Source organism: Ctenocephalides felis, unplaced genomic scaffold, assembly GCF_003426905.1.
Source record: "Ctenocephalides felis isolate EL2017-DRISC unplaced genomic scaffold, ASM342690v1 CF-g0.4_SCAFFOLD_00845, whole genome shotgun sequence".
NCBI lineage: Eukaryota > Metazoa > Arthropoda > Insecta > Siphonaptera > Pulicidae > Ctenocephalides > Ctenocephalides felis.
This window is the reverse complement of record NW_020536999.1, coordinates 1,784,356-1,807,602: the sequence shown is the minus strand read 5'-3', so window position 1 is coordinate 1,807,602 and position 23,247 is coordinate 1,784,356. Positions and strand designations below refer to the sequence as shown.

General features: G+C 28.7%; 2 protein-coding genes across 2 annotated transcripts; both read left to right on the top strand.

Annotated features, from left to right (window-relative positions):
* The first annotated feature begins 2,289 nt into the window (after window positions 1-2,289).
* Window positions 2,290-13,783, top strand: LOC113363275 (nuclear inhibitor of protein phosphatase 1). The gene is made up of 8 exons (XM_026605763.1): window positions 2,290-2,486; window positions 5,482-5,696; window positions 5,761-5,869; window positions 6,402-6,507; window positions 9,055-9,147; window positions 9,242-9,398; window positions 10,973-11,248; window positions 13,578-13,783. The coding sequence occupies exons 1-8, from the start codon at window positions 2,458-2,460 to the stop codon at window positions 13,736-13,738; spliced, it is 1,146 nt and encodes a 381-aa protein (XP_026461548.1). The 5' UTR covers window positions 2,290-2,457; the 3' UTR covers window positions 13,739-13,783.
* A 3,242-nt stretch (window positions 13,784-17,025) lies between these two features.
* On the top strand, window positions 17,026-22,649 carry LOC113364253 (beta-1,3-glucan-binding protein-like). Its single transcript, XM_026606739.1, has 8 exons — window positions 17,026-17,173; window positions 17,989-18,140; window positions 18,206-18,336; window positions 19,198-19,361; window positions 20,767-21,024; window positions 21,090-21,226; window positions 22,368-22,495; window positions 22,565-22,649. The coding sequence occupies exons 1-8, from the start codon at window positions 17,026-17,028 to the stop codon at window positions 22,647-22,649; spliced, it is 1,203 nt and encodes a 400-aa protein (XP_026462524.1).
* Window positions 22,650-23,247: the final 598 nt, after the last annotated feature.

The following is a 23,247-nucleotide window of genomic DNA, read 5'->3' as shown; positions in this document are numbered from 1 at the left end:
TAAAGTATTTTTATATATATTTTTGATTTGCAGTCGCACTTTTGAATCATAGTCCAAATAAAAAGCAGTAAGCAATCAACTATTAACTGTGTACGCTTTATGTGTGTCATCATTCAGCAAAATAAACAAATTCTAAAAAATATATTACAGAATTTAAAAGAGCTAATAAGATTAATAGAATAATAATAATAACAACTCAATAATAACAAATTTAAAAAATATAACAAATTTAAAGACATTGTTTAATAAAAAAAACAAATCAATAAAATAAAATAATGAATTAAAAGTTAAATAATAAAATTATTTACTAAAATTTTTGTTATTTTTTTATTTTTTATTATATTTTTTATTTTTATTTCATGTACTTTTCGAAGGAATTTTACAAAAGAGTGAAAGAAAAAAGTAGAAGGGAATAGAAGATAAGAACTAGTGTTGCCAGATGTTACATACTTGAAAATTATTTGAAAATATTTTATCAGATTTAGAAAGAATAAATGTTAATTGAAGCATGTACTTTAATAAATGAATAAAATATTTTTATACATATTTTTGATTTGCAGTCGCATATATATTTTTGAATCATAGTCCAAATAAAAAGCAGTAATCAATTAACTATTTATTGTGTACGTTTCGACGCCTTATGTGTGTCATCATTCAGCACGTTCAACAAAATCTAAAAAATATTATACGGAATTTAAAGAAGCTTACAAGAACTAGTTGGTATTGGTATTTTGCCTTGAGGCAAGTTACATAAACTTCCCGATTTGTGTAAATAATCGATTTAATTCATGATAGATAAATTAATTTATGAGTAGTTAAAAGTATTCGAAGTGGATTTATTACACATTATTGAAAATCGAACACGTCAACCCGGTCAGAGTATTTTTTAAAAGCAAATTTTCAAAAATCAATAATTTTAATAATTGAGCCAGTTTTTGTAGGACTTTAATTGTTTAGCATGTTCATTAAAACCAAGTACTCTATAGTTATACAAATAAATCATCTAATTTTAATTTTAACAAATGTCAAAAGAACTACTCATTTTCTCAAACTTTGATGAATTTTTTAAATTAAACTACTTGTCGTAAGGCCGTAATATTTCACTAAGTTCTATAAAACTAAAGATATTTATCGCCCCAAAAAGTTCCATGAAAATCGGCTTAATTTTTTTTTCAACAGTTAATTACAAGAAAACGGCTCGGTAGATTTTCACCTAAAACTAATCAGTATCATTCCCAACTAATATCTTTCGAACAGTTTTTGATTTTTTAAAATCGGTTCGGTAGTATGAGCTTAAATGTGGACGAAAGGTTTAACACTTTTTTCCAAATTACAATAAACGGCTCGGCCGATCGTCGCACAAATCTGAGAAACGATAGTCCTCATCGAGATACATCAAATGGTTTTTAAATTTCTGAAATCGGTTCAGGCGTTTTTGAGAAAACGTCGATGAAAGGTCTAATTTTGACAAATGCAAAAAAAACGATACCAATTTTTGCAAACTTTGACGAATTTTTAAAGCTAAACGAGTTGTCGTAGGGCCGTAATATTTTAGTATGATCTAGAAGACTATGGTATCTATCGTCAAAAAAATAATAATAAGAATCGACGAAAAAAAAAATTTAACACCTTATTACAAGAAAACGGCCCGGCCGATCTCTATCAAAAACTAATCAGGTCGATTCCCACATAATATCTTTCGAACGATTTTTGAATTTTCAAAATAAAGTAATAAAAGTTAAGTTAATAAAGTAATAAATTGAAGTTTAACTGAAGTATCATTGAAGTAAGTTTTTGTGTCTGTTCATAAGCTTATTGCATTTGTAATTGTTTCTATAAAAATTAATTCTACAAATAATCTCCTTTGAAAAAACTGAATGCAAAATTTTAAGTGAGAAATCAAATGTGTGTTTTGGATCTAATATATGAAAACAAAATTCATATTCGGAAACTTATTATTAAAAATTATATAATAAATTCATAATAATTAATTTATAATAAAGTTATTTAAAATTTTTGAAAAAAAAGTTCAAAATCAAAATTCAAACTGATTGAAGTGAGCACTTCTATTACCACACACAAGATGTCGCCATGGTCGCAAGGAAATATTTTTAATCCACAACGCACTTAAAGTTATTAATAACAATTAATACGTAAACAAATTAGTAAATAAATATAGTAATTATAACGTACAATTATACTAATATATTATATACTTATTTTCTTTTACATCTTTTAACCTTTTAACCAAACTTTGTAGGTGTCGCCATTGACATTGTCACAGACAAACGTCAAAACATTTCACTATAATTCTGTTTCCAAATTTTTATGAATTTATTAAATAATTTCCTTATTTATGTGTGTATATTAAAATATGTAAAATAATTATAATATGTTGAGTGAATAGATATTAATATTTATTTATAGTGCAATAGGTTAAATAAAAGTCTGAAAACTATGGCGAATCATTACGAAGTGCCCAATTGGTAAATTATAATGTTTTCTGATTAGTTTTTGTTGATAGTAAATATATGTATAATTATTTAGTAAACAAGACTTTTGTTGTGTTCTTGTATTGATTTGCTTTGGAATTAGTATATGATTTGTTTGTTTTATAGCTTGGGAATTAGTAATAAATTTATCAATCTATATATGTATACACGTATATATGTATATATATATATATATATATATATATATATATATATATATATATACTTTAAGATTTTATTATAAAATACAATCAAAGATTTAATTCTAATTGCAACAATGTATATATTTGTCTAAATATGCCCAATCCACTTTATTACAAATCATAAACTACTGATTCGAGAAGTTGAAAAGACTTTCAAAAGTATTTATCAGACATCAATTAAACTTTATATATCACGTATATATATATATATATATATATATATATATATATATATATATTTATATATATATATATATATATATATATATTTATATATATATATATATATATATATATATATATATATATAAACACAAACATTTAATTCTATTTGCATCAATATATTAATATCATGTTTTAACTATGTCTGACTGTTTGAATTGTCTTTACCTCGAAAAAGACATTTAAAAGTCTTCAATAAAACATCAATTATTATTATTAAACATGGCAAAGTATGAAAGAATATAATTATTATTTCTTTCTTATCGAATATGCAAACACACATAATAATTTTTTAAGCTTAAGACTATTTGTCTTAACTTTTGTGTATGATAAAGATTTGAGCATGAAAATCAATTGTAATCTATAAATGCATAACTAATAATAATAACAATAATAGTAGTAATTATATAAAGTAAGTAAAAAAATTCATTGTGCGAGAACTTTAAATCAGTTGGCATTAAATTCAATAAATCAATATAATGTTACATCAAGCAGATATATTTATCATTTATCATAAAATAAAATAAATAAAATAAAATAAAAATAAATAAAATAAAATAAAAATAAATAAAATAAAATAAAAATAAATTTACATTAAAAATAAAATCCATGAAGAAGAAGTCATGATATTTTTATCAAAGTCTTATTCTTCGACCAACCTTTCTTTGATTTTCAATCCACAACTGGACCCGTCTATTTTATACCATTATTTTAATAAAGTTTTATAATAAAAATATCACTCAACACCTTCATCTTGTACATAAACTTTAGCAATTGATAATAATAATCAAAATATATCACTGACGGCTTATGATACAATTTTAAAATTGATTCAAATATTTATTCGTATTATATATTTATATATATATGCAAGTTTCAAAATCAAGAGAGAAAGAAAAGAGGGAAATATGTTTTTTTTGGTTTGATAATCTAAGAGATGATAAATAAAGTTATTTTGAATAAATCTTAGAAAATATAATACACAGTATGAACATCCCTATCTTTGTAATTCAAATAGAAATAAAACAAGGTCATATAAAAATAAATTTTGATATAAAAATAAATGAAATGAATCCAACAATACGTTTCCACAATAGTTTCAAACCAAATATTACTAAAGAAGTTGAAAATATAATTAAACAATTAAATATAATTGTTTGCCGGGTCAGCTAGTGTATATATATGTAGAGCTTCGAACAAAGAATCCAAAAAGTAGTAAAAAACAAAAAAAAGATTTTTTAATAAACTATTTCTTTATTTATTTATTTACTGTCGACGTTTCGGAACTAGGTACGTTCCACCTTCAGGACATCTGTCAAGAAACATGATCTTGATAAGATTTAAGCAAACAATATGTTTAAGAAAAGCAGAAGATGATGGATTTTTTTATATAAAATGAATAAAATTGTGGAAAAAATGTTACAGAAGTATGACAATATAATATACTTTACGTATGACTTTATAATATCGACATTCATTCAAGATCAAGAATTTAAGTATATACATCCTATTATATAAAAACAACACACACAAACACACAGATTTTAAGCATTACAATTTAAAAGATCAATCCATAAATGTTGAACATTCAAACATTTATGAGATTTATTCTTCGTTTTATTTTTCAACTTTAAACTTTCATTTCAGGAGATAATTTGCAGGCTATTTGTCGAATTATAAAATAATAATATAGAAAAAATTATTTTTTATACGTTTCGACACTCGATGTGTGTCATCATTCAGCCAGGAAAAACAAAAAATATAAAACACATAAAAAAGAACATATATAATAGATAAACACATATAACATAAACATATATAATAGATAATTAAAACAAAAGCTAAAAAGGAGGAACTACTGCCCCGGCAGAAAAATGATAACAATAAGGCGGTCAAAAGAGAAATCTTATTTCTGCTGGTTTCAAAATGGGCTACGAATTAGTCAAATATGTCTTAAAAAATAACATGTTTATATAATCAAACTGAAAGGAAAATACATGAAATAAAAAAAAATGGGATAGGGAATAGTGGTAATGGGAGGAAGGATGAAGGAAATCTTTTGTTGTGGTGGCTCTCACACCATGAACCTGCCTTCGAGCAGACTACGATTTATTATTATTATTATAATCAAACTATTCACTCCATCTACATTTTTATAAGGGGGCGTTCATTAATCACGTGATCTATTTATTAAAGATTTTTAAACCACCACTTGGTGATACGTTGTGATTTTCAGAATTAACCCTTCTCCCCACCAAACATCATGTTTATTTTTAGTTACGTAAAATTTTCCGAACAATTTTTTCAAATTTACGGAAAAAACGTAAAATGTTTGTTTTTTTTGAAAATTTAGGTAAAAACTAAATTCACGCGATATCTTACTCCCTCCTCCACGTGAATTTTTGTGATTTTTTGTGATTTTTTGTCAACCCCCACCCCTACCTATAAGAGCTTCACGTGGTTAATGGACGACGCTTAAACAAAGGTGCATTGTTTAAATTGCATAAACCCCAAAGCTTATTCTTAGCTTCAAAACTCCCAATAATCTCATTTTTTCCTTAAAGGGCCGGAAAGCCGCCAACAGGGCTCCACCTGGACGTCTTGAAAGAGGAGACTCTCATACAAAAATTAATGTTGGACCAAAAAAAATGTTACTTATTCGGAAGAAATAGTCAATTAAACGATTTCTGCATAGACCATGCATCGTGCTCCAGAGTCCATGCCGCTTTTGTTTACCACAAACATTTAAACAGGCCATTTTTGGTCGATTTAGGAAGCAGTAAGTTTTGGTAAAAGATGGTAAAAGATTAGTTTTATATGGGTATGTAATTTTTTTTATTTAGCTCATGGGACTTTTATTGGTTCGATGCGGTTAGAAGCACATAAGCCCACACAGTTGCCTATTGATTCCACGTTCCATTTTGGAGCCTCTACTAGATATTATGTTTTAAGGTAAAGTAATAAGGATCGATAATTGTAACCTTTCCGTCGCCAATATCTAAGGACTGTTCTGAAAATGTTGTATGAAATCTTATTCAAATTTCAATTGAAAATATTCACAAAAAAGATAATTCATCACTTTGTTTAATTTAGGAGAAGTTTTGTTATGAGTTATTTTATTGTTTTGCAGAGAAAGACCTGTTGGCGTCTGTAAAGTCTTTTTTTTAAGTAAAGATTTAATCTGCTTGTTAGCAAAGTTTTTTTAAATAAAGATTTAGGTTTGCTCGTCAGTAGAGTCCTTTTCTTAAATTGAAATTAAGTTTTTCGTCAGTAGAATCCTTTCTTAAATAAATATTCAGTTTGCTCATTAGAAGAGTTTTTTAAGATATAGGTTTGCTTGTCAGTAGAGTCCTTTTTTATTAGTTTAGAATGTTATATGCAATCTTATTCAAAATTCAATTATAAACGTTCACAAAAAAGTCGATATTTGATCATTTTGTTTAATTTGGGTGTTTTGTTATTTATTGTTTTTATTTTTTTGCAGAGAAAGACCTGTTGGTGGTTCTAGGACAATTATGGAAGAAATTCCAAATAGTAGTGATGGACAAGGTGCCCTTTTAGGATTACCGGAAACACAGACAGAATTAGATGTAATTATATATTTTAAATTTATTTATACATTTTTATGTATATTCTATATAAGTGCGTTGGTCAGATAATTTTTTTTTGGTTTGTTAAAAATAAATACTGAATTCGGTCGTCAGTAGAGTCAGTACATTGTGGATATTATTATTTGAATGAAGTTTCAGTTTGTCATTAAAGACCTTTTTGTTAATTTTTAGGCTATAACACTGCCTTTTTATTTAAATGTAGTTTGCTAGTCAGTAGAGTCCTTTCTTGATCCTTTTCGTTGTGTCTATAGTTATTAGGGCGTTTTACTTTTAAATAAATTTAAATTTATTTATATAAATTTATATAAATTTAAATAAAAATTTATATTGTTGGTCAGTAGCCTTCTTTCTTAATATTAGATTTCTTTGTTGATTTTTTAGTTGCATTTTTTTCAATTCTGATTCGGTGTGTTTGTCAATAGAGTCCTTTATTTTTTTAGTCAGGAATTTGTTTTTTTAATTAAATAATAATTTTGCTCGTCAGTAGAGTCCTTTCTTGATTTTTTAAGCAGTGAATTATTTTTCAAAATAAATATTCATTTTGCTCGTCAGTAGAGTCCTTTCTTAATTTTTTGTCATTTATATTGATATTTCAGGCAGTAAATAATTTTTGTAACTAAATATTAATTTAGCTCGTCAGTAGAGCCCTTTCTTGATTTTTTAGTCAGTACAATATTTTTTTAAATGTATATTCAAGTTGCTCGTCAGTAGAGTCCTTTCTTTGTCAGTAAGTTGTTTTTTTTTTTTCATATAAATATTAATTTTGCTCGTCAGTAGAGTTCATTGTTTTTTTAATTAAAAATTTATTTTCTTCATCAGTAGAGTCCTCTATTGATATTTAAGGCAATTATTTAGGTTCAATTTGCTCGTCAGTAAGGTCCTTTCTGTTGTGTCCTTAGTTATTTTTTAAATCAAAGTGTTTTTTTAATCAAAATTTAATTTGCTAGTAAGTGTCGTTCTTTATAAATTTTACAATTTTTTGTTGATAATTTAACTAAAGGTTTTATTTCTTTTTTTAACTTCCCGAAGGAGAAGTTTATGTTTTCATCAAAAAACCCGATTCGCTAATTTTATGTTTTCTCGACGTTTCAAGCCATTCTGAATCGAATGAGACCAAATTTGGAAAAAGTATGTGTGTGTGTGTGTGTGTGTGTGTGTGTGTGTGTGAACAGATTTTTTGCCGTAAATCGACGTTTTCTCGAAAACGGCTGGACCGATTTCAAAAATTTAAAAGCCATTCTATGCATCTCGATGAGAACTATTGTTTGTCAGTTTTGTGCGACGATCGGCCAAGCCGTTTTTTCATAAATGGCAGAAAAGTGAAAAATTTTTCGTCTACGTTTTAGCCCGCAATTCTGAATCGATTTTGAAAATTCAAAAACCATTCGATAGATATTGGCTGGGAATCGTGCTGATTAGTTTTTGGTAGAGATCGGCCGGGCCGTTTTCTTGTAATAAAGTTTTAAAAAAAAAAAATTCGACGATTTTTATGATTATTTTTTTGACGATAGATACCATAGTCTTCTAGATCATACTAAAATATTACGGCCCTACGACAACTGGTTCAGCTTTAAAAATTCGTCAAAGTTTGCAAAAATCAGTATGGTCTTTTTGGCATTTGTCAAAATTAGACTTTTGATCGACGTTTTCTCAAAAACGCCTGAACCGATTTCAGATATTTAAAAGCCATTTGATGTATTTCGGTGAGGACTATCGTTTGTCAGTTTTGTGCAACGATCTGCCAAGCCGTTTCTTTGTAATTTGAAAAAAACTTTTCATCCACATTTAAGCTCATCCTACCGAACGATTTTAAAAAATCAAAAACTGTTTGAAAGATATTAGTTGGGAATGGTACTGATTAATTTTAGGTGAAAATCTACCGAGCCGTTTTCTTGTAATTAACTGTTGAAAAAAAATTTAAGCCGATTTTCATGGAATTTTTTTCGGCGATATACATCATGGTCTTATAGAACTTACTGTAATATTACGGCCTAACGACAAGTAGTTTAATTTTAAAAATTCGTCAAAGTTTGCTAAAATTATTATCGTTTTTTTTTAAAGTAGGATTAATGAAGTATATTATTTACACATTTTTTTTTGATTAAGTCGATTATTTACACATTTCGGGAAGTTCATGTAACTTGCCTCAAGGCTAAATACCAAACCAACTAGTTTAAATTCTGTTTCAGTACGTTTGTCAGCTGAGTCCTTTCTTGATTTTTGAGTCACTTAATATTTTTATAAATTAAAAATTGATTTTGTCCGTTAGTAGAGTTCTTTCTTGATTTTTTAGCCAGAAAATTGTATTTTAATTAAAAATTAATTTTGCTCGTCCCTTTCGTTAGAGTCATTTCTTCATTTTTAGTCAGTAGATTATTTTTTTAAATCTATATTCATTTTGCTCGTCAGTCGAGTCCTTTCTTAATTCTTTTGTCAGTAAATAGTTTTTTAGATTCAGATTCAATTTACTCGTCAGTAGAGTCCTTTCTTGTCCATATATATAATCTCAATCAATGTCTTTTACAGAATTTAACAGAATTCAACACAGCCCACAATAGGAGAATATCCATGTTGGGCATTTCCACAGAAGATGGAAACGAAATAAGGCCCGGTGTACAGGTAAAAAAAAGTTAACTAGACCACAAATAATCTTTACAAATTATACTATAATTTTTCTATTATCTTTACAACTTATACTATTATTTGCATTTAGGCCAATCGCAAAAGAAAACGTAGAGCTGTCCATTTCAACGAAGACAACGACATAATAAATCCTGAAGACGTCGACCCATCGGTTGGTAGATTCAGAAATTTAATCCAAACAACTGTTATACCGAGTGCAAGCAAAAAGGCCAGGAACCAACTCATAGGTAGATATAAAAAATATTTATCTAAATGCATATACATTAGGGTGGTCCTTAATATGGACATTTTCTACTTTCGTTGCTCCCAAGGGCTCAAATGGTTCGAAGTTGATAAAAAACAATTCTCTGAAAGTTTTAGCTCTTAATTAACTTCCCGTAGGGTAGTTATAGTAATGGGCCGAAAATCGAAAATGAAAATTTTTGCATTTCTCGACGTTTTCAAGGTTTCTGAACATTTTTAAGGGGCATACCCAGAAAAAATTGATGTGTGTGTGTGTTTTGTATGTCCGCATTTTTAGTCCACGTTTTCGAGCGCACGGATCAACCGATTTGAATGGTTTAAAAAACATTCGATTCCTATTGATAGAGAGATGTGCTGATTAGTTTTTGGCAAAGGCAGGTCCAGCCGTTACGGAGATATGGAGCAAAAAGTGCAGAAAATAAAAATCGAGTTTTTGAGAGAACGGATCATCCTATTTGTATGATCCAAAAACATTCAATTCGTAATGACGGGGAAAAGTGGTTATTAGTTTTTGGCAAAGGTAGGTCCAGCGGTTTCGGAGATACAGAGCTAAATGTTAAAAAATGGCAGTTTTTCAGAGAACTAAGTGTCCGATTTAAATGATTCAAAGAACTTTCTACTTTTATCAACAAAGTAAACTCTTTTGGAAAAAAATGGTTGTTTCTAATTTTTTTTTCAAAAAATATTTTTGTAATTTTGGATTAAAAATTCAAAAAATTACCCAGGCTAAGCACAGTCTAAGCGCCACTCTGGTGCAAATATTTACCCAAGTGCGTTTAGACAGTTTATGTACTGGAGCACTTTTCCAATTTTGGGAAAACTATTGAAAAATGTGAAAATGCCGCTATGCCACAGTATAAGTGAAAATGTCGCACAGAATTATTTGCAAATGCGTTTAGACTGTGACTATACGGGAGCACTTTTGTGCAAATTAGGCAACTATTTTTTATTTGAAATTGAATTCGAAATAAAATGACGATTGTTAATGTTCTGGAGATAAATTGATTTATGATTTAAATTTGATTTGCTCAGATATAGCAAGATAGCAAAGATAATGAAATAATATAATAACAGTATTTGTAATAATATATTTGAAAACGTTTAATATTTCTCGAATATTTCATCACGGTACGGGAAGTTCCAGCAATTTGTCTTAAGGCACGATGCCATACACCACTAGTATTAACTTTTAGATAGTGCGCAATTCAATCAAGATTTTGTATGGAAATAGCATGAACAAATGTTCAAAAATTTAGCAGAGCGTCGAATTTTTCAAAAAAAAAAATTACACGAATTTTCACTTTTAATTCATTTGTCGCTAAGTTATACCTAAAAATTTTTTTTAAATTTTCAAAATTTTTTTCATGCTATTTCCATACAAAACTTTGATTGAATTGCGCTCTATCTAAACGTTAATATTAAGAGCTAAAACTTTCAGAGAATTGTTTTTTATCAATTTAAAACCATTTGAGCCTTTGGGAGCAAGGAAATTCGAAAAATGACCATATTAAGGACCACCCTAATATGCATACATAAACACTTTTTTTTTTTTCCTCAGGGATTCAACACACGTCCTCCTCTCAACATGCTTCACAACTACACGACCTCCAAAAGCATCTGCACCCTTCGGCAATAATGCCACATTTGTACCAGGATTTACCACCAGAATTGAACACTGGTGTTAGTAATGCTAACAGTGGTCAAAATGCTGCTGCAGTGCAGAATTTCCCTACGACTTCTGCAGCAATGAATAAACTTGGCATGATGTTGCCTAATCCTGCACCAGATGTCGAACCGAATATGGAACCCATGGAGATCTGCACTAAACACCCAGGTAAGGGTAAGGGTAAAGGATATATGTATATATATATATATATATATATATATATATATATATATATATATATATATACATAGTAGCTGACCCGGCAAGCGTTGTTTTGCTAAGTAAGATATATTCTAAACAATTTCAAGAGAATCAAAAATATTAAAACTGTAAGTGTATAAGGATGTGTTGTTTCAATGCTATATACAATGAGGTATTATAAAAACAATAAACCCCATTAGTTTGTCTATAATTTGTCAATACAATCAAACTGAAAGTTGTATACACTTTCTATAGAAAACATGGTATAGTCCAATCCAAGTCTTTTTTGGTCTTTCGACTTATTGATTACGTTCCAAGTTTTTCAGATTCTTTTTGGATTCTGGATTTTGTGTATAATTGTAAATAATACTACTGAGCTTATACAAAATTTTCAAATTTCTGCGAGGAGAGACAGAAAATGAATTAAGTATTTCTTCTTTGACCTGCTTTTTGAAAAGTTTCAAGTAACATTCAATGAATTGAAGTAAATTTAATAAAAATTATATATGTAAAGCAGGGCGAGGCACAAAGGTCCAATTTGACTTTGAGCAAATATTAATCATATTATAAAAATCAAACTAGTTATATCACAATAAATAACACAATTCAAACGAACAATTATCTGACTACGTTCAGTAAACCTGTCAGCTACTTCATCATTGTAGAGATGTGCTTTTTTGCTGTCTTTCAAAAATTTGTTATCTACACCTTTTTACCCCATAGACTTGGTAACTTGGAATGGCCAGGTGGCAAACATATTTAATGTCTTATTTTAATTTTAAAGGTATTTTACAAAATAATTACATTTTAACTAATGCTAAAAAACTACCGATGGAAAAAAATACTTTTATTATCGATTTTCAAAGATTACCTCCCGATAGCAAAGTCAGAAGATTCAAGTTTATAGCTGGTTATACATCTTTTTCCCTCTACTTTCAAATATTGTTGTTAAACAATGCTTAACTTTACTGGTTTTTGACACGTCGGTGATGGACCTTTTTCACACCCCGGACCTTCATATATTACTATCTATTCTTCGATAAATTCTGGGAAATTATAACTGGGAAAATGTTACTCGACAAAATGTCCCTTTGATCGATACCAAATTTAGGTTTTGAATAAATAAAAAATAATATAACCTAGAAAATGTTTTTTAAATACCAGTGAGTATATAATTATACAAATGAGATCTTTCTGAGCACCGTGTTTGAGAAAAATATAATTTGCAAAAAAAGAGTGCTACAACGCCAAAAAATACATTTTCATATTAACATTTCAAAAAAGTAGATATTGTTGAGTTCATAGTAACACTTGCGGCCCTATTACATGAATTTACTTAATTGCACATTTATAGCAATTTTTGTAAGAAACATATGTGATTTTATATTTTTATAATTTAGTATACATATTAAGAAATAGCATACTAAAATTTTGTAACTCTAGTATAACGTTTCATATTTTTAAATATTTTTCAAAATACGCATCAAACCGTGGACTTGCAATTATTGGAAACTAGATATGCAAGAGTGCATTTGTTTTTTTGATAGAATTATATGTGATTTTATATTTTTATAATTAAGTACATATATTAGGTAATAACATACTAAAATTTTATAGCTCTAGTATAATATTGTATATTTTTAAAACATTTTTCAAAAGTACTTCTCAAGTCATATCCAACCGTCGATTCGCAACTAATAAAAATAGAGTATGCAAGTGTGCATTGCAATTTTTTAGTTTCTTCTGTTAGAAACATATGTATTTGATTTTATATTTTTATAATTCAGTACACATATTAAGAAATAGCATACTATAATTTTATAACTGTATTACGACGATTTATATTTTTAAAATATATTTTAAGCCGTCAATTTGTTTACGTCAAAACGTTTACTAACGTTTTTGTGTATAAATAAAACTACAAACAAAACTACTTACTACAATTTATTCATAATTAAATAATATTCACGTAAAACATCCTATTAAACGTAATTGAACATCATCTGTCAAAAACGTTTGACATTTGACGTATTAGCCACCGTCCATTGTTTTATTTAAATTACGCTTAAACAAAAATTTTCAAATTAAAAATGTAAAGTTTCTACGCAATTTTGAAATAATATCTCACCTTTCAGACAACCTACTGATTAGCACGAATTTTTCAAGACTAAGGTTGGCCAAATCGGTTTAGCCGTTTTCGAGTTTTACAGAATCATTTTATCGAGAGCTCCATTTTTATATATATAAGAATATATATCGTAAGAATAAATGTATTATTATTATTTTGTTATTCTAGGTATGGGTGCCGGTCTAGTTGGTTCCACCAGTCTAGGTAACCAAATGTTAGGAGAGTTGGTGTCTTCAGTAGAAGGCGGTGATACGTTGGAACCAAAGAAAAAGAAATATGCAAAGGAAGCCTGGCCAGGCAGAAAACCATTGCTAACGAGCAGTATCTGATCAAGATTACTCAATATTTTTCGCTTATTTAAATATACTTATATTTCCAGAAATTGTAAAAAAACTATATTTGTGTTTATTTAAGATAGCAAAGGAATTATCTTGTATGTCAAATGAAATATAGATTCGATATTTTAATAGTAAGTTATGTTTCTGACTTTTGTAAAGATTTAAAATAAAAGTAGAAAAAAAATTATATTTTTTGTCTAACCGATCTAATTCATCCAACATTGACCCTCAAAAATACTGGTCCTACTCTAAGGTCAACTGCTCAGACTCATCATCATTTTTTCATATTATTAATAAAAAAATGTTATTTAAATAATGACGTACAAGAGTTTAATAAAAGCGCTGGCGATCGAATTTGTAAAATATATAAAAGAAACTAGTGGTGTATGGCATCGTGCCTTAAGGCAAATTGCAGGAACTTCCCGTACCGTAACGAATTGTTCGAGGAATATTGAATGTTTTCAAATAGATTATTATAAATAAATATTGTAACATTGTCTAATATTTATAAGAATCATATAAACTGAATTGCAAAGTTAAAATTATTTATTTAAAGTATATAAGTGAGCTTTAGAACTTCAGCAAGGATTAAAATTGATTTTTTTCCCAAAAGCAATTATTTTGTCAACACAAGCAGAAAGTTTTTTGAATCATTCAAATCGGATGCTTAATTCTCTCAAAAACTGCCATTTTGTACATTTAGCTCCGTATCTTCGAAATGACTGGACCTGCCTTTGTCAAAAACTAATCACCACATTTAGATCATTCAAATCCGGTACTCCGTTCTCTCAAAAACTCGATTTGTATTTTCTGCACTCTTTGCTCCGTATCTCCGTAACGGCTGGACCTGCCTTTGCTAAAAACTAATCAGCACATCTCCCTATCAATACGAATCGAATGTTTTTTTAATCATCCAAATCGGTTAATCCGTGCGCCCGAAAACGTGGACGAAAAAAATGCAGACATACAAAATACACACACATCAATTTTTTATGATAAGGAGTTCTATGAGGTATGTCAAAATGTTCAGAAACCCCTGAAAAGTGAAGAAATGCAAAAATTTCCATTTAAAGTCCTTTCTTGATTGATTTAGATTCATTTTGCTCATCAGTATAAAGTCCTCCCTTGTTTTTTTATTTTTCATATGTGTATATTATTTTAATAATTTGTTTTGTTAATAAAAATATGCAACATTTGTTACAATTTAAATAAAAAAGATCATGGAAAGACTACAATTGTTTATATCAAACAGACGGAACGACAACTACAGAAATTTGTTTTCCAAAAAATGTAATATCAAAAAACGAATTTTAAAAGATAAATTGAGAAAAATATACAGATAAAATGAAAAAAGTAATTTTTCGGTATGAATATTTAACATTGATATAGAATTGTTACATAGAAAATTTAAATTTAGGTAAATTTATTGATGATTGAAGGTTTCATATGATAGTTTAAAAAATATAATAAAGCAAATTGATTTTTTTCCACTAGCGGTCGAACTATTTACTATAATTTTTTCAAAGTCCAAACGTGTTTTCAACGTACAATTTTTTTGATAAAATCATATATCGTTTTATTTTGATTTTGTAGTTCTTAGTCATTAGTATAGTATATAACATTGTGCTTAAATAATAACAATTATAAATTTAGCGTTAAAATGAATTTTTCGTTAATTTATTTATTATTTATATGTATAATTAATTTTAATAAATTATGTGAATGCTACGAATCTTTTCAACTAATTGGAATGTTGGGATTTGAATTTACGGTTGTCGTAGGTATGAAATTATAAATAATAATTATAATTATATAGGCATATAAGAAAGGACTCTACTGACGAGCGACCTAAATGTTTATTAAGAAAACGCTTATTAACTAAAAACATAAAAGAAAGGACTCTACTGACAAGCAACTGTATCTTTAATTAAAAAAAAACACTTTACTAAATAAAATATTATTAATACGGACTCTACAAACTAACACACCGAATCAAAATTAAAAAAAAAACTAAAAAATCAATAAAAGGGCAATGAAATTAAAAAAGGACTCTACTGACAACAAAGTGTAATGACTACAAAAAACTTTTATATTTTAGCTAATAGAGCGCTTTTTTAATAAAAATTTAATTTGCTCGTCAGTAGAGTTCTGTTGTAATTTCATAGTTCTTTGTTGATTTTTTAGTCTTTAGAGGGTATCCATGAATCACGTGATCGATTTTTTAAGGAATTTTGGACACCCCCTTCCCTCACCAAACATTTACGTGTATTTTTAGTTACGAAAAATAGTGTAAACTTTTTTTTCTTTTTGAAAATGTTTTCTAAACCTTTTTTTAAATATTCAGGTAAAAAATAAATACACTTGATATTTTGCTATACCCCTATACACGATATTTCGTAATTTTCTGTCAAAATCAAACTACTTGTCCTAAGGCCGTAATATTTCAGTAAATTCCATAAGACCATGATATATATCGCCAAAAAAAGTTCCATAAAAATCAGCTTCATTTTTTTTCAACAGTTAATTACAAGAAAACGGCTCGGTAGATTTTCACCTAAAACTAATAGTACCATTCCCAACTAATATCTTTCGAACAGTTTTTGATTTTTTAATATCGATCCGGTAGTATGAGCTTAAATGTGGACGAAAAATTTAACACCTTTTTCCAAATTACAAAGAAAAGGCTCGGCCGATCGTCATACAAAACTGAGAAACGATAATCCTCATCGAGATACATCAAATGGCTTTTAAATTTCTGAAATAGGTTATAAAACTGACAAACGATAGTCCTCATCGAGATACATCGAATGGCTTTTAAATTTTTGAAATCGGTCCAGCCGTTTGAGAAAAAATGTCGATTTACTGTAAAAAATCTGTTTACACACACATACACACATACACACACAGACACATGCTTTTTCCAAATTTGATCTCATTCGATTCAGAATGGCTTGGAACGTCAAGAAAACATAAAATTAGCGAATCGGATTTTTTGATGAAAACATAAACTTCTCCTCCGGGATGTTAATAAAATACGCTTTGCTAACTCGAATATCAACAAAAGTAACTCTACTAACGAGCTAACTGAAATTAAATATAGGCCCACAAACTCAATTATATATTATTTAATTTTGTACAAACTCACTAAAGACCTTATAAAATGTGTCAAATATATAAATTTGTTTGCCCTTTTCCTCCCAGATCACGATGTCTACCACAAAGTGACCCTAAAGGCCTGCATCAACAAACCTTGTGCCGAAGACGAAGAAGACCTAGAAATGGTCTACACAATCCACAATTATTGGACTGTATTCGATTATCGAAATCAATTAAAAGCCGGAGACATCATCAATTACGAATATACTGGTCACAAATGGACAGAAATCGGATTTAAATCAGGATGGAAAGAGTGGTACATCACCGAAGGTAAGGGGTAAAAATACAAAAAATAGGAAAATACCAAAAAACTTTGGAATCGTAACCGTAAAAATATAAACAAAATTGCCCCATTTTTTATAGAGCTAAGACTATATATCAAACTGTGAATTTATTAACTTTCCGTAGGATAAGTTATAGTATGATCAGTTTATTAGATCTCACAATATGTATAAAGTTTTAGATCGATTTTGATGAATGAAAATTGATTTTCCAACACTACTATATTAGACCAAATTTAAGATAAAGTAATTATCAAAAAATCCTTCTAATATATTGCATATGTTACATTTATATTTACATTTACATATTATTTTCATTTTTTTTTTTATTGAAGTAGAAGAAATCATTTAAAAAAATCATTCTGCAGGTTCTATTATACTCGTATATACCTATATGTTTGTGAAATGTGTTTTTATAATATTTTAAAATATGTTTTCTGTTTATTTATAATGTAAAAAATTGTAATGTAAATTTGGTTTTTAAATATTCTGGTATAATAGTCGAGGCAATGAAAGTTTTTCGCAGTAAGTCTTGAAAAACAGCTCCGATTTTGTTCATTTAGTAAAAAAATCGTTTTTTAATATAATTCAAAATGAACATTTTAGAAATGGAAAACCGTTGACTTTTGAAGAGATGAAGAGTTTAGAAAAGTTTAAGAAAAAGTGATTTTCGAATTTTTACAAATATTAATATATGTATAAAAGAATGATGAAAAAATATTAGAAAAATACCTACATTATATAAGTTTACTAGATAACTATCTATAATTTTAAAAATATATAAGTGCAACCACATACTTGTAGATGCCTTTGCTCACTGCTTGCCTTCGCTGACAACGTTGTCCAAACAACAGAGGATTTGCAAAGGAAAGTTGATTTTTGAAGATAATTTCACTATGCCTGAGTTGGATTTGACCAAATGGCAACACGATTGTTATATTCCTAGCCAAGCAATGGTAAAACAATAAATATTTATTCAATAACACCTTAAAAGACTTTATAATTTATTACTTTTTTACAGGATAACGAATTTGTGTCCTACCAAGGTTTGCCTAAAAATATCTATATCGAAAAAGACATCCTGGTCGTCAAACCGACGCTGATTGAGGACAAAAATTATATTGAAAATGGCGTGCTGGATTTAGAAGAAATGTAAATATCGTATTAATAATATTCAGCACTCAATACGAAAGCAAGTTCAAAAAAATCGTTTTCTTTTATTTCATATTTTCAAAGTTTAACTATCTAAGAATATGGGTACGAGAAGGTTTTTGAAAATTTGAATTATTTTCGGAGATATAGGCATTTTACTGACTCGGTCTCCATACTGCTTTGTCTTCACGCAAAACTTTAACTGCGTTTTTCTCAGAACAGACATTTTCAGTACTGTTGACACGATATCTCGAGTTTTAATCGACCGATTCACTTGAAATGTTCAGAGAGTCTTGCTTATAGACCTATCTATAGCCCGAACTAGGATTATCCCCAAATTCCAATTTTTACTATTTTTAAAATATTCGAGAAACTCAAAAAAACAGTAAAAAAACACTTTTTTTCAAACAGTCGTCAATTTGTAAAAAAATATTTTTTTTAATCATTGCTAGTTTGGGCGATTGCGGCATCATTGTGGATTAATAATCATTTTTAATTAATTTTTTGCATTTTCGATGGCTAGGAGGGCTGAAATCATGTCAAGACTGAGGTGCCAATTTTTTGAGACCACCCACTTCATCAGCTGCCATTTTTTTTAATTTTCAACTTTTTTTTTCTAATTTTTGTTCTATATTTTAATAATATTATTAACCAAGTGGTAAAAAATGGATAGTAAAAACATTCATTGCTTTCTTTTACGACACTTTAAAATTGACCTGAAATTCATCGCTCTACACTAGAATACCCCCTTGAATCATTAACAAAAAAACAACTCCTTCTTTATTAAAACACCTGTCTGCTCTTTTATCTATCAATGTCAATGAATATTCAACACTCATTACAAGTAATATTTTTTTGTAGATGCAACTGCAAACCAACTTATTACGGAGAATGTAATAAAAAAGCAATTTCCTACAACATCCTTCCACCAGTAATGTCTGCTAGTATAAGATCCAAGTTCAGTTTCAAATATGGAAAAATCCAAATCCACGCAAAATTACCTAAAGGAAACTGGCTGTACCCTAGTAAGTAGAATAGATAGATAGATAAATAGATTCTCTTATCTACCTCTATTTTTATGGAACTTTTTATTACATAATTGAACACGAACGAACACGTTAACTCAGAGTATTTTCAAAGAGCAAATTTTCAAAAATCAACAATTTTTGTAATTGAACCAGTTTCCGTAGGACTTTAACCCTTCTTTGCATGATTTTTTCTATTTTAATAAAATAAATCAGGGTGATGTAATAAATGCTCTAGATTGAAGGAAAAATATTTAAAAAAATCCTAAAATAAATAGAAGTATGTATTATGTAAAAAACAATATGATGGAAATTTACATCATCGTGCATTGCCACATGATGAACTAGCTCAGAACTATATATAAAATATATTGTTTACTCAATCTTCTTTACTCTTTATAATAATTTAAAAAACAATCATTATTTTTATTTAAGCACTAATTGATACCACATTTACTGAATTTGGCCCATTGTAAGCAGAGTTTTTTTACGTTCACCTCTTTCTTGAGCATTTTTTATAAACATTCCAAGAGTTTATAATAGCTCGATCAAATAGATAAAAAAATATGCAATTGCAACTTTTTAGACCTCTTTGTTATATGATTTCTGCCCAAAAAGCTATCCATGAGATTTACCTCTCCCATATGTTTATTGTTCGAACTTTGGCGACCAGTATGATCTTGTGGTAGGAATTTTGATTACTGATATGTAGAATAATATACCAAAGAACTTATACAAATCATAATCTGTTTCTTCAAAAAACAACACAAAAAACATTTACAAAAAAATCTTTGCTATACATTATAAGTGGAACTACTGCATTGTGATGTAAATGTCCATCATATAGTTTTGAGAACTTGATTCACAGTGTTTTGATATTAATTGTATATAAAATAACAAAAACATGGAAACAAACCCCTTTCTTACTCATTTTCACTTTTAGTGTATTTTATATCTTCGTTTACTTCCTTCCTTATAACAAACTAAGAACTCGCTCCTTTTTTCCAGTCACAACAAACAGCGAAATGACAAGTTCTAGTCTAGTCCTGGTAATCAACAGTGACGTTTGCTATTTTTTTAAAAATTGCATTTTGTTGTACGCAATAGTCGCTTAAAATGTTGCCAGCAACAACAAATTTACAGTACAAGGGTTTTTAGTACTTTTTTTGTCGACTAAATATTATGATTGAAATTTCCATCGCCATGCAAAGAAGGGTTAATGTTTTAGTATGTTCATTAAGACCAAGTACTCTATCGTTATACCAAGTAAATCGTGTAATTTTAATTTTAACAGACGTAAAAAAAACTACTCATTTTCTCAAACTTTGATGAATTTTTAAAATAAAACTACTTGTCGTAAGACCGTAATATTTCATCAGTAAGTTCTATAAGATCTTTATTTTAGTTCTGCAACTGGAACCAAAAGACTACAACCACGGTCCAGGATATGCATCAGGAGCCATCAGGATCGCTTTTGCAAGAGGTAACAATATCTTAGTTTCACGACAATCAGGATATGACTACGGTAACAAGGAATTGAGTTGCGGTTTAATATTCAAGGATATTCATCCTATCAGGAATATAACAGCCAGGAGGTATCAGAGAACACAGAGCAAACCGTGGAGTGAATATTTTGAGACTTACGAAGTCGAATGGGCACCAAGTAAAAAAATAATATATATTTGTTGTTATGTAGTATTTGGGTTGAATAATTATTGTTGGTTTTAGGTCATATGTTGTTCAGCATTGGTAATAGACGATACGGTTTGATTTTACCTCCAAGTCGAAATTTTCAGGACGAAACGGAGCGTGATGTGACTTATGGAGAAAGTTGGGAGAAGTTCATGCCTATATTTGATGAACAGGTAAGTTGCTAACAAAAAATAGATATTGGATTTTTTAACTTCCCATAGGATAGTTATAGTAATGGGCCGAAAATCGATAATGTAAATTTTTGCATTTCTCGACGTTTTGAAGGTTTCTCAACATTTTTAAGGCATACCTCAGAAAAAAAGGATGTGTGTGTGTGTGTGTATGTATGGATGGATGCAAATTTCCAGTCACGTTTTCGGTCGCACGGATCAACCGATTTGAATGGTTCAAAGAACTTTCGATTCCTATTAATAGGGAGATGTGCTGATTAGTTTTTGGCAAAATCCAGTCGTTTAGGAGATACGGAGCAAAGAGTGCAGAAAATAGAAATCGAGTTTTTGAGAGAACGGAGTATCGGATTTGAATGATCTAAAAAACATTTAATTTGTTTGTTAATGATTGGGAGAAGAGGTGATTAGTTTTTTCGTAGCCATTTCGAAGATACAGAGCTAAATGTGCAAAAAATGGCAGTTTTTGAGTGAACTCTAAGCGTCCGATTTGAATGATCTAAAAAACTTTCTGCTTGTATTGACAAAACAAATGCTTTTAAGGATAAAAAAGTATTACATCTTTTTTTTATTTTCCATAAAATATTTTTGTAATTTTGGATTAAAAATTCAAAAAATTACCCAGGCTAAGCACAGTCTAAGCGCCACTCTGGTAAAAATGTTTACCCAAATGCGTACAGACTGTTTATGTATAGGACTTTTCCAATTTTGTGAAAACTATTGAAAAATGTAAAAATGCCGCCAAGCTAAGCACAGTATAAGTGAAAATGTCGCACAGAATTATTTGCAAATGCGTTTAGACTGTGACTATACGGGAGCTTGTTCAATTTTGTGCAAATTAGGCAACTATTTTTTTTAAATTGTATTGGAAATGAAATGACGATTGTTAATGTTCTGGAGATAAATTGATTTATGATTTATGATTTACATTTGGTTTGCTCAGATATAACAATAAGATAGCAAAAATAATGAAAGTTACAGTAATTGTAATAATATATTTGAAAACGTTTAAAATTTCTCGAATATTTCATTACGGTACGGGAAGTACCAGCAATTTGCCTTAAGGCACGATGCCATACACCACTAGTTATTTATTAATGACACTATGGTTTATTTTTATCTCTAGATGGTGATCCGTATTGGTGTTGGTGCAGGTGGAATGACAGATTTTCCGGACAATACTCTTTCGAGTAGTTTTTCTGATCTTTTGTCTCCAAAACCATGGAGGAACTTGGAACCCAAAGCAATGTTAGGGTAAGAACTAAATAATAATAATAATCTGAATATGTAAATTAGTTCTGTAATGGATTGATTTTTTTTCAGTTTTTGGCAAGATCGAGAGAACTGGAAGAAAACTTGGACGGATAGTAAATTGGAAATAAGAAGTGTTAAAGTTTGGGCACTTTAAAACAACAAAAATATATACGATTATAACGTAGTTTTGGTTATAAAAATATTGGTTTGTAATTGTAAATAATAATCATTATATGATTATAATAAAAATCATTTTTATTTGGAATATTATGCCATCAAAGTTATTGATTTCTTGAAGAAGTTTGTGAATTCAATTTGCTAATTTAATGTTTTCTCGACATTTCAAGCGATTCTGACACAAAAATTGGAAAACGTGGGTCAAAATTTGATTTTTTTGACGAAGTTTTCTCAAGAACGGCTGGACCGATTTCAAAAATTTAAAAGCCATTCTATGAAACTCGATGAGTCTTGGCTTTGATCAGAAGAAAAGTTAGTTAAAAGTTAGAATTACCTTTGTAAATAAAAGAAAAGTGCACAATTTTTCATGAAAATTCAAAAACTATTCGAAATATATCATTGAAGAATCGTGCTAATTTTTTGGCAAAGATCGGTCGGGTCGTTTCTTCGTAATAGATTATTAAAAAAATATATATTGGGCGATTTTAATGAAACGTTATACTTATAAATTACTTATAAATTAATTTAAATATATATAAATATATTAGGTTGTCAAATATCTCCCTTCCGCTTTT

Excerpts from the sequence above, each read along its gene's own strand:
- LOC113363275 (XM_026605763.1), top strand. The coding sequence starts at position 2,458 with ATGGCGAATCATTACGAAGTGCCCAATTG. Across the intron at positions 9,399-10,972 it reads GGCCAGGAACCAACTCATAG|GGATTCAACACACGTCCTCC; the intron begins GTAGATATAAAA and ends TTTTTTCCTCAG. Across the intron at positions 11,249-13,577 it reads GATCTGCACTAAACACCCAG|GTATGGGTGCCGGTCTAGTT; the intron begins GTAAGGGTAAGG and ends TTGTTATTCTAG.
- LOC113364253 (XM_026606739.1), top strand. The coding sequence starts at position 17,026 with ATGGTCTACACAATCCACAATTATTGGACTGTATTCGATTATCGAAAT. Across the intron at positions 18,141-18,205 it reads ATATTCCTAGCCAAGCAATG|GATAACGAATTTGTGTCCTA; the intron begins GTAAAACAATAA and ends ACTTTTTTACAG. Across the intron at positions 18,337-19,197 it reads GTGCTGGATTTAGAAGAAAT|ATGCAACTGCAAACCAACTT; the intron begins GTAAATATCGTA and ends ATTTTTTTGTAG.